The sequence below is a fragment of the Patella vulgata genome, chromosome 6 (genome assembly GCF_932274485.2).
Source record: "Patella vulgata chromosome 6, xgPatVulg1.2, whole genome shotgun sequence".
Taxonomy (NCBI): domain Eukaryota; kingdom Metazoa; phylum Mollusca; class Gastropoda; family Patellidae; genus Patella; species Patella vulgata.
In genome coordinates, this window is record NC_065884.2 from 14,194,689 (window position 1) to 14,207,233 (window position 12,545).

The 12,545-nt window shown below is 36.4% G+C and overlaps 1 protein-coding gene across 1 annotated transcript in view; it reads right to left on the reverse strand.

The window, feature by feature from the left end:
- Window positions 1–245: 245 nt before the first annotated feature.
- The window catches only part of LOC126824266 (atrial natriuretic peptide receptor 2), a 34,343-nt gene continuing 22,043 nt past the window's right edge, over window positions 246–12,545 (reverse strand). The window contains exons 12-21 of the mRNA XM_056101697.1: window positions 11,850–11,921; window positions 10,619–10,760; window positions 9,459–9,605; window positions 5,659–5,843; window positions 4,903–5,036; window positions 4,133–4,256; window positions 3,713–3,781; window positions 3,229–3,391; window positions 2,095–2,205; window positions 246–1,744 (exon numbers count right to left, since the gene is read on the reverse strand). Coding sequence (XP_055957672.1) covers window positions 1,419–1,744; window positions 2,095–2,205; window positions 3,229–3,391; window positions 3,713–3,781; window positions 4,133–4,256; window positions 4,903–5,036; window positions 5,659–5,843; window positions 9,459–9,605; window positions 10,619–10,760; window positions 11,850–11,921 — 1,473 coding nt within the window. The 3' untranslated portion in view covers window positions 246–1,418. The remainder of the gene's footprint in view (window positions 1,745–2,094; window positions 2,206–3,228; window positions 3,392–3,712; window positions 3,782–4,132; window positions 4,257–4,902; window positions 5,037–5,658; window positions 5,844–9,458; window positions 9,606–10,618; window positions 10,761–11,849; window positions 11,922–12,545) is intronic.

The following is a 12,545-nucleotide window of genomic DNA, read 5'->3' on the forward strand; positions in this document are numbered from 1 at the left end:
AGAGGCCCTAGGCACTTTAACGTATTTGGTACCCCGATATATATATATAAATCATTATTAATCACACAATATATTTGCATTTGTCAAAATGAGATTTATATACATCATTGATAATTGAGACAAAGCAGGTAACAGTAAGAAAAGATACAAACAATAAAAAACTAATTCAAAGTTCATAATTAATTTTTCAATTAAACATTTTAAATTTTTCATTTAACAAAGCAGAAATTCTGTGGTACCCCTTGTCGTCCAATGATGCCCTAAGCGTTGCTTAGTTTACTTACCCAGCCCTGTATAGACATCCACACTATAACTAAGTGGACAGTCTGAGGCTAGTTATTATCTCCCTTGTGACCTCAATGATAAATCAGTGGCCTATAACACATTTTTTTTAACACTCCGAGGAATTTAATTTTTATACAAAAATAGACCCCAATATGTCACAATCATCAGATAAAAATATTGAAAGGGGATAATAACCACAAGACAATCGCTGAGGATTTAGACCACTAATTCTATCCCCACTGTCAACATTTCATGGCCTGTAACATTCTTTTGAACATTCCGATGATCTTTATAACCCCAAGGAGTCTAATATGTCACAATCGTCTGATAAAAATATTGAAAGGGGTTAACCATTTCGATTATATGCCAAGTCTGATCAACGAAATCTATAGGCAGTGACGTCATTTTAATAGATGATCACCCTAATTCATGTAGGTTTACTGCATGATCCTTCCGCCTCAAAATCATGAAGTTCCCACAAACATGGCAGAAAATGGAAATTCATAAACTCTAGACCAAAATGTCAGCAAAAATTGTCATGCGAAAAGGGGCGGGGTTGGGAAAGAAAGAATTGCTATAAATTCGTCATCATGAGATCAGCAATTACTGAATCGGGTCACTTAGAGTGCTTTGTATGTGTTGTTAAAGCTACCATATAACAGAAACATGAACATGACCGTATTGCATCATTGCACATATTTCTCTGAGACTAGTTTAAACCTGAATCAACTCAACAAAACAACTCCAAATACGAAGTCTTTTTTCCACATCACGATTATCAAGTCATCAAACCGGATATAGGTCGACATTTAAGAGTCTGTGTATTGTCGAAGAATGTGTTAAACAATCTTCTGTTCTAATCGACTTCGTGCACACATCAGACTTCAATTGAGTTTCGTTTCCCGTTATAATTGTTCCGAACATGAAATATACAATCACCCAGGAGACAAGCCATATCACATTTCTATGTATAACACAGTATCATTAAAGGTATCCCTTTTATTTAAAGGACTTCCGTTCATTTTGTGTTGACTTTACGAACACTATAGTTATCGCAGTCAACCACTTTGTGTCTTTAATCTCACTCCAAGTTTCGCAATATTCGAACCTTTATAACATCACGTGTAATAAGGTCAAAATGTAGTGACGTCAACTCGTTTATGACAGAAGCCTTCGTCTCGTTGACGTTTTAGTCCAACCGGTTTGAGTTTGATGTTGTTTAGCGAGTTCTGATTTTCCTCAATGATAATACTTTTTAACGGATACACATAATTATGACTCGGTGGTGGCTCGTCCATCTCTGGTAAAGTTTTATCAAATCCCTGTTTTCCTTCCAGGAAGTAGGTAGTCATTAACCCCTTGCCCTTGACCTCTATCTCACCACGACAGTGTAAATAATATCCACTTTCGTATTCCGATAACATTTCTGCAGAAATACTACTCAGATGAATCTTCAATGCTGAAAAATAAAAATATCACTAAATAATTCGCTCTATTTATCGAGCAATGGACTACGAAGCGATGATTTGACATTGGGATTCAGAAGCCGTGGGCAAAATTTGGACAATTACCACCAACCAACGTGTTTCAATATGACCAAATAGTAGTTAATAAGGCCCTTCTTCTTCTTTGATTGGCATTAGCTTTTTGGAAGGGAGGGAGGAAGGAGGTAAGGCGTGGTATTAGGTGTTCCATTATTCCTTTATAAAATATTACCAAATACTGACAACGAGTTCAATGAGTAGAAATCAAAGATGATTCGCAATTATAAATCTTAGACGATAAAGAATGAAAGAATGAGATACGTACGTGCACCGGTGGATTCCATTCTGGATCCCGTATTGACTGTATCACCGAATAAACAGTATCTAGGCATAGCTAAACCTACTACTCCTGCTACAACTGGACCTGAATGAATTCCTGAAACAAATGTATACAAATATTATTTAGCACATAAATTGATTTTATATAACGAAGGAATGGGTTCACCTAATTATGCAAGAACCCAAAAGTAACATTCTATTTTTGGGCGAAACTTGAAATGAAATGGGACTTTTTTTTCTATCACTATATATTTAATAAATATTTACATATTATAAAGTACAATATATAATTGTGGGATTTGAAAACGAGCCGGAGGCCGGAGCTTATAGAAATTCATCTCCCATAAGAAATTATTTATAAATACATTGTTTAAATTTATAATCATAAATTATATATTGGTATAAAAATACAAAGTAAAAGTGTTTACTTTCAATTAATTAATCAAAATGATAAATATATTGGATATAGTACAAATCAGTTCATATACAGAATGTAGTAGAAACCTAGTGTGGTTAGCGAAACGATTAACTGAGGCTTGACGTCATTTTAATATGTTATCAAGGACATTTGGCCCTTACGATTCCCAAGTGTCAGAGGATAGGGGCGTATTGTACTTTCATTTATAGAGACACGACGTAGGAATGTAGATGGCATGTTTTTCGATTACTGGCTTGATTCATGTCGTAATGAATATTATTGTATTTTTATCATTAGGTTGATGAATGTTGTCATGGAGATACTGTATGTTGGGGATTGAGAGATTGGTGCATTTAGTACGGAAATCGAAACATATTTTACGTATTGAAGCATTGGGTTGATGAATGTTGTTATGGAGACAATGTATGGATTCATAACAATGTTATTATAGAGATACAAAATTATTCTAAGTTTGTTATTACTATTAGGTTGACGTGGTATACTGAATGTTGTTATATAAATACGAACCTATTCTAAGTTTTTAATTAGGTTGATGAATATTGTTATAGAGATACGAACCTATTCCAGTTCTAATTTTTTATTAGGTTGATGAACATTGTTATAGAGATACGAACCCATTCTAATTCCTTTTTTTTTTTAGGTTGATGTAGTATACTAAATGTTGTTATAGAAGATACGAACCTATTCTGATTCTGAGTTTTTTATTAGGTTGATGTGGTATACTAAATGTTGTTATAGAAGATAATAAATCCATAGAACAATCAGCTATTTCTTTTATATGACGATCACCATTTCTTTTCGGTAAACCACTAGCTAACATATAGGCATCCCCAATAGTTTCAACCTGAAAATTAACATTATATATATAATGTTTTGAACAATATTTGAAATGTTTACAATTGTGTATTTAAATTAAAATAGCTTTCGAGATTTTCTTCAGTTAGTGGATACCTTACCATAGATTCAACGTCTATTGATCAATTTGTTGTATTCGTCTGTGCTCATTTGCTTTTGACTGGATGCGACCAGCGACAAATGACGCTTACATATAAACTTAAAGTCTGTTTCATTCTTTTCACTGGGCATTACTGTGTGATATTAGACAAGCTCTTTATGACCGGATAAATACATAGGAAGTTTGAAAAATTAATAATTATCAACTTACTTTATAGACGTCATAGTTGGTGATGATGTCATCAAATAGTGTGTACAAACTGTTTAATAAATTTACGACCTGGGAAAAAAAAGAATTCATTACATTTTTATTTTAAAGTATTAAAGGAGCTATTGTTGTGATACGCATAACAGACTTATTAATGGAGACTATCGGAAACAACGGAAACGGAACTGACAGTCCTGTGCTTCGCATCATGACAGCATGGAGGCAGGCTGACCCTACATGTGCCTATAATAAAAGGTTTATAGGTCATATTTCAGGGATGCCATATGACATAAACTTTATTATGTTAAGGAAAATCTTAAAAAGGAAGAACGTCACCGTTAACTAGCTAGTTTAGCGCATACGATGGTCCGCGGTTTCTATGATAAATTAAGAAAAAAAACAACAATGTTAGGACGTTCTTACCTCTATAGGAGTACTCTCTGAACAGATCTTGGTAAACCCCACAATGTCTGAGAAATAGATCGTCACGTGGTCAAATAATTCAGCTTTTACTGTTTTACCTAATCTTAGATCCTCAGCTACTGACCTACATTATAAAAACAAAGTAAACACATGTGATTCGATTTTACAAATATGAGAGAGAGAGAGAGAGAGAGAGAGAGAGAGAGAGAGAGGGGGCAATCTCGGCTCACAGAGTGAGGTTTACCGATCGTCTCTCTCTCTCTGGGGAATCAGTCTGAATTCGGTTCCTTAGCTCCTTCCCGAGTGGCTCCTGATTGGCTGGATTAGTTTGAACGAAATGATGCCGATTTCTCGACAATTAGGCATCGGTTCGATGCATGAGTTACATATGAATAATCAATGGAACATTTTCCACATCTTGATATCAAACATCAAAATTTCATTTGAAAACAGCCCATTTGATGATTTACCGGGAACTATTTTTAGCGCGCAATGGGATTTTGAGTCGCCATCTTGGATCTTTGTGAAGCGATCGGCGGACGGATACATTATATGACATTCAAAATGGCCGACGTTTCCCCAGAGAGAAACGAACGGTAAACTTCTCTCTGAGAGCCGTGATTGAGAAGAGATGGTCATTTTGGACTAACAAATGCTTCAATTTTATTTCAATAATTCGCTTGCGCATAGGGGCCTTTAGCAGTGAGGGAGGGGGGGGGGGGGGCTGGGGAGAAAATAACGTTACAGAAACAACACTAGTGCATACTCACTGAGGTAACATTCTGTAAAGGAGATTTTCTGTTTTCTTTTTCTCTGCGTCAAGCTCACTGGTTCGCTCGGCTACAAGTTCCTCTAGATGATTAGCATACTTCTCTAACATGGCAATCATATTATCTATCATAGTCTTATGTCTAAAATAAAAAAAAAACAATAAAGGTCAAACACAGTCCATTGTGAACTGGAGTCCGTTTCATGAAAAAGTAAGCTCAGTACAGGGTTCAGTAAGCGAAGCGGATACAGCAAACTGGGCGTATTTCTGTATTCATTGGAACCTTAAAATAGACTAAAATGGGTCAACACACATATATTAATGTAATATGAATATGTATAAAGTGATTTGTATTCAATTTTTTTTATTGTAATTTCTAATCGTTTATGTTCTATGAAATACGTGAACAGTCCAAATTGGGCGGCGGTCGTTTACGCTTGCTTAGTTCATTCTACACGTTTGTTTTATTATTATTTTGTCGTTTGTAAATCAGCCAATACTAATTACTTCTGCCATGTCTTGTAGGATATGTTTTTCTTTGTTCACTACTAATGGCGTCCGAAAGCATATAATACACGACTCCAGTACTGATTTTAAAATGTCCATTATGTCTTAAATATTGGATATTAGGACCCCATATTTTCACAGCAAGATAACCACATCAAAATTGAAATTTAAATTCGTATTTTTAATTTCGAATTGTAATGAAAATACTGAGTTAGAGATTTAGCCCCTTTAAAGTAAACTTTAAATATACATACTTGGAAGGATTGACTCTGTGTAGTGTTTTTAAAACTCTAGAAGGCGATGGTCTAACATTCGGATCGTCTGCCCAGCAGTCTTCTATTAATGACGTCAATTCCACATTCTGACGTACCTCGCGCGACAGGAATGGTCGGAAAAAAGTTCCATGCTGAGAATTTCTTACTTTATTGAGAATTTCTGAAATTATGATAATACTCATACAGACAACCCATACATTAGAAGGATAGAAGAGAAAAGTGCAGTGTGCTATGAAGGAATTTTCCCCGTACAACTGTCCTTACCTGCCCGCCCATGTGTACACAGGATCTCGGATTTTCGTCTCATCCGAACGACTAGACGGGGTCCTTGTCAGACAAGGGGGGAACCACGCTGGGAAATTTCGGATAAATGATCAATCCCGGGACCTACTGGTTAGTGAGCCAATGCCTTAATTAACTGAGAAGAAATGTAGGCCGTTAAAACCAATTTCATTTTTGTTTAATTCGTTGTGGGAGTATTACGCAGTTTTGATCTAAGATATGAATTTTACCGTTTCGAGTGGGTTTATTCATAATTTTTTATATTAAATTACTTAATGGGATTTATCACTTCCAGACGATTGATAATCGCTACGGCGCAAGTCTCTTACCCAGAGATCATCAGTGTTTCTAGACGTGCTTTGGCTTATCAATGGACCCGATATTAATAACTTAACGTTTTGTAATTATTAAAGTCTTTAAAGTGACAAAGTGTCTAGTCGATGGGTATGCCTAATTGTGTTAGGCTGCAGCCACTGCAATCGGCCATAGTGACTTGGTCAGAATGACGCTAGGTCGATCCTGATGTTAGCTGAGGATGTTATTAGAGATTGTCTAGCATAGTGTTCCCCTAATCCAGTAGTGCAGCACAGAGGACAGTTGAAACTGGCTGTTGAAATTCTATTAAGACTAGGCGGAAACGTCTCTGCCTGGCCAACAGTTCCGTATAACATAGTGAATGGCGTATGTCCGTCTTCATTAGCCCATTTCATTTCATTTCGATACAACTATATTGTCAGGTTGACATTGTCAAAAACGTTGTAGGTCTATATTTTAATATTCATTATTGTACAAGAAAGGTGGATGACTGACACACAGCTGGGTGTGCGTCATCTTTTGGTAGAGGGAGCTATGGGCAAAGGTTTTATCATCCGAACAAATTTGACTTGCCGTGCAAAAATTTCGTTGACGCTACGCCTATGCAAAAGATGATGGTCATGAGTTTCTTTTTTCATTAGAATCGTGTGTTCTAATCTTCAACCGTTTGTTTGTCTGAAGGGTGTCACGGTGGCTAAGGGTGTTCGATCCCTGCATTGGCAGAGAAAATTGTGATCTGTGTATCTCCTTGTTTGTAGATTATGTCGTTAAGATTTAGAGTACAACATGGTCTAAATAGGTCTTTACGAAGCTCTTTATCAATCCACTTGACCTAACCATTTTTATGTCATTAAAATTAGGGGATCACGTGGCTAAGTGGGTAAGACACTGGTTCGCTAGCCTGGAGGTCGGGTGTTCGATCCTTGCATTGGCCGGGAAAAGTTCATCCAGATTTTCCGGCGTGGTTCCCCCTTGTCAGTGATGCTGGACGGAGGGCCTGGCAAGGACAGCTGTCTAGTCATTCGGATGAGACGAAAAATCGAGGTCCGGTGTACACATTGGTGTGCACGTAAAATATCCCTTGACAGTTGGAATTCGATATAAGAGTAGGCCGTAGTGCCGCTGTCCGGACAAAATTTCCCTCATAGCACACTGTATGGCGTATGTCCGTATTCATTAGCCCAGTTCAGAGCAAAACAGTAGGACGTTAAACCCCATTTCATTTCGTTTGTCTGAAATAAAATGACCGTGTAACTTTAAAACATATACAATAGCTTCTGTTCCACATCAGTTTCTTTGTAGAAACGCAAATAGAAAGTTTTCTCCGCCAGAAACAACCCCCCGTCGCTTAAACAACATTAATATCTTCATCAATATCGTAGCATCGACGGTGGTAAGTGATTTATCTTTGATGTCAGGCACCCGATCATGATAACAGAAATTAATGTTTCTAAAAAACAGACTATATGAATAAGAAACGCATTTATTAACTCTAAATTGAATATTTATACGTCATGTCTAGCGTCAACATGTTAATTTAAAATCAGGAAACATATTAGTATTACCATATGAGAACTAGATCTCAGATTAAGATAGTTAGATTATCTAAAACGCTTACTGTTTAGTAACATTTCACTGCCTTTTAAAATTGTCTTGGCAGGTGCAAACAGTTAATTATTCAATATTTAAATTTATGAAAATAGGCGAGTTTAATTTAGAATCAAGGCCTGTATTTAATAAGAAGGGATTTATTTTAACTGTGACCTGTAAAAGTTAGTCGATATCTATAATCTGTTTCACATTACTGAACGCGTTTACCAACACAGATATTTCACCTACATCGTAACCCTTTAGTTCGTCATTCAAAAATGAGTTTTTATCTATAATCTGTTTCAGGTTATCGTTACTATTAAATAACATAGAAAGTCCACCGTTATCTTAACCCTTTGTTTAATCATTCAAAAATTAGGTTTTATCTATAATCTGTTTCAAATTACTGATACCGTTGAAGAACATCGGGAGTTAAAGGGGAAGATCAACGATTTTTAACAAGGTTTCCATAAATCTTAAATATATATTGATAAATAATCCCCTCTGTAACACAAGCAAAAAAAGTTTCTGTAAACGAGAAATTATTTTTTTATTAAAACCGGAAGTGATGAAGTTGGTTCAACACGCTCACTGGTCTCTATATAGTAAGCGTACACATTTGGCATACGTTTGCTGCTGTATTTTGTTCACGCGTCGTCCTTTGGCCAAACATCTGATCAATGGGCTGTTTATTAGAGATTTTATATGAATATATATTCAAGATTTTTGGAAACCTTGTTGAAAACCGTTGGTCTTCCCCTTTAACTTTTCATCCTAATTTTATTTCGTTCTTCAAAATTAGTTAATATCTATAATCTGTTTCAGATTACAGTCACCGTTGAATAATAATACAGAACCCTCAACCTTAATCTTAATACTCATTAATGGCAGTCCTTTATTTCGGCATATAAAACTTAGTTGTTACTTATAACCTATTTCAGATTACAGGTATAGCAACTTCAACTTCATCTTAAAGATACATTATGTAAGAGCGAAATCTGTCTTTTGCAGGTTTTTTTGCTTTTGGCCTCAAATTTTATACGAACTATTAATTAAACATTTATTAACATGGATGGACATAATCAACTCTCCCAACAATCAGATGCTCTCAGGTACAGGATCTTCAACTTCATCTTAAAGATGAATTATGAAAGAGAGAAATCTGTCTATTGCAGATCTGTATTTTGACCCAAAAGGTTATATGAATTATTATATAGGCATTTTGTCCACATAACAATCCTATAATCAACTCTTTAGACCATCGAGGCTAAGTCAAGGTTACCAAGTACCGTTAATACGACACTATTATACACTATATCTCCAGTCATAACGTCGCTCAGATAAAGTAATTTCAATGACATTTTTAATATATTCATTTTTCATTATCCTTTATAGCAAGAACGACCAGATTTTTATCTGAAGCTTACATAGTGCATTTTTAATCTAATAATTAATTAGTTGATGCCTATAATCTATTTTAGATTAGAGTTATAGGAACTTCAACTTCGTCTTAATCGAATTAACGACAGGCCTTTATATCGGCATGTAAAAAATCAACAATTCTTTTCGGCTTCTAATTTTGACTTACCCACAGAACTAAGAAACTGGAATTCTGAATAAGGACTGGAACGTGTGAACACTTCTTTAATGATAATACCAACAGCATAAATATCTACTTTTAGGAAATCTACATTACGTTCATTTCTCAACACTTCTGGTGCTGTCCACAATTGCTCTAAAAATAGAATAGTACGATTATAAGTCATGGTAATTGTACTTGGGGAAGCCACCGTGGCTAACTCGGTAAGACGCTGGCTTGCTAGCCCGGAGGTCGTGTACGATCCCTGGTATTTTCTGACGTGGTTTCCCATTGTCAGATTGTCAGTGGTGCAGGGCGGAGGGTATGACAGCTGTCTAGTCGTTCGGATGGGACGGAAAATCGAGGTCCCGTGCACGTAAAATATCTTGGCATTTGCAATTCGATATAGTGCCGCTGCCCTGGGCAAAATTTCGCTTATAGTTATAGCACACTGTATGGTGTATGCCCGTCTTCATTAGCCCAGTCGGAGCAAAACAGTAGACCGTTAAAGCCCATTTCATTTCATTTCAGTTGTATTTGGTCTGTCTATTTTAGGAGATTTTATTTGATGTATAGAGATTAGAAAACAGACATGAAACAATTTAATACGTTCTAAAATGTCTAGACGCTAGTCATTTGAGATTTAATGAGTGTTGACAACAGATGGATAAGATATGTCCAGTGGTTGTATCCATCTGTTAAAACTAAAGACAAAGTCACACTAGTGGATTTCGAGCCTTCAAAACAAACCTTATAGGACAAATCCTTTAGGTTATTATTATTCTTGGTTTTGCCCTGGTTGAGTTCGGCCTCAACCGTTTTGAGAAGAAATGCTGGTCAGTTCGTAAAGGTAAAATCCTATACGGGCGTTTGTATGCGTCAAGATTTAGGATTTATCACTCGGCTATAAATTTATAACTTACAGAACAGGTTTTACTATTCATATGAAAAGATAAATCGACTAGTTTGACTCAGCCCTTAGTGGATAAGCTGAGTAAATTACAATAAGATATTTATCTATTTCCAGCTTGGATGTAATCTTGGTCTATTGTATTTTTAGAAGCGGTTGTTTAAAATATTATTGCCAATGACAAAGCATCCTTAGATATAAAAACGAAACAGAAACGAAAGTAGGGTATATAATAGGTCCTCATAAAAAAAATACATACTATCGCCAGCTTCATCTCTACATCTGATTCTTGGTACCCCAAAATCTGTTAATTTACACGTCCATCGGCTATCCACCACGCAGTTAGAACTCTTTAAATTACCATGGTAACCAACAGAACTCTTGTGTATGTATTCCAAACCCTGAAGTTTACAACAAATTAATAAATACATTTACACCCTTTAGAAGAAGGATAATGCATGTCATTTGTATTCTTTGACATATAGCTGACTGAATCCTGGTTCAACAGCTCGGTAAAGGAGATTTTTATTAACACAAGGTACAATTTTATGGATACACCATTACCGAGTGTATCCATAAAATTGTACCTTGTGTTAATATGTTCAATTACTAAATGCCAATCAAAGAAGAGATTTTTATCCGCTGAACAAAAATAGCCGATTTGTAAAATCATCCATGTTATGCGCCCCGCGTCTAAAGAAACACGAAACGCCCTGTTGATTTCTTTTGAGAGGATGTTATTGACACCATATTTGACATTATAAGGACATCTATGATTTTTATAAAGTATATTTGAATGGTAAAAAGTTTGAATGTTTATTCCTTTATGTGGTAGATTTCGATTCTATACAAATCAATCACACAAGGAACCATTGCAATCACTTTCAAAAAATATCTGATATTTTAAGGTCTCTTTGCGCCATTTGCATTTTTCTGAAAATATCAAATTTTCCGGGTTTAACCCATACTAAAATGTATGAAAACTGATTAAACGGAACGGACTTAGACCATTTTTGGACTGATAATTACAGCTTTAACCTTCACTATATTGTAGTTTGTAAGGGTCAAATGGCGTTCAGACTTTTAATAAAAACAAGTTGACATGGAACTATAATGAGCAACCTGTTTCATCTAAATAGTGCCTAAGTAAGGCGTTGGCTCGCTAGTCTGAAGGTAGCGGGTTCGATCCCGGTGTTGGGCGAGAAAGTTGATCGGGATTATCACGCGTGGTTTCCTCTTATTAGTGCTGCAAGATGGAGGGCCTGACAAGGACAGTTGACTAGTCGTTCGAATGGGACGAAACACCGAGGTTGTTCGATGCTTAGCCTCGCTTCGCCATGGCCTTCTTCTTTGCTCACAAAATGAAGAAAACCGAATGTGGAGCCGTGATTCAGTATCTTCATTTGAGAAGGTTTACGCTGTTTAACTCTGCTAAGAATGCCTTTTTAAGGAAAAATCGAGTGTTGTATTTTCACAGAATGTGTACAAACCTTGGCTACATCTTGACATAGGGCAAACTTAAAAAGCTGGTCCAGTTTAATATTGGCATTCCATATAATATCCTATAATAGACATAATAATAATATAAATAGGTAATAACTTTGTTTTAAAATGGGAGTAAGGCCCTGGATTACTAGCCAGGAGGTGGGGGACATCCAGGTGTTCGACAAGAAGGTTCCTAAGGATCTTTTAGCCGGATTATTCCTTCTGAGTGTGTAGGACGGAGGACTTGGAATTGAAGAACGTACCGCCGCTCGGACTGGACAAAACTCCTGGTCCCGTGTATACCTTACTGTGCACAGAAAACAGCCCTTAGCAGGGTTAGATCTATTTGATAAGGTCAACAGGGCTAGCACCCCAACCCTAACCCTAACCTTGGACCTAGCCCTAACGCTTACCCTTACCCTAACCTACAATCTCGCCAACAATCACGTGTCCTAACATTATATACAACTCAGCGACTTTGACGAAAATTGAGCTGCCCTTAACAAATAGCTCTAGTCCCTTGGCAGTTGGAATTTGACGAAAAATAGGCGGAAACGCCGCTGTCCGAGCAAAATGTCCCTCCTATCACACTGTATGGTGGGTGGCCGCCTTCATTATCCACGGTGCTACAGAAGAGTAGGCCGTTCACCCACATTTCATTTCATTTATTTTGAAAAGTTCACACAACTATTAAACATCAA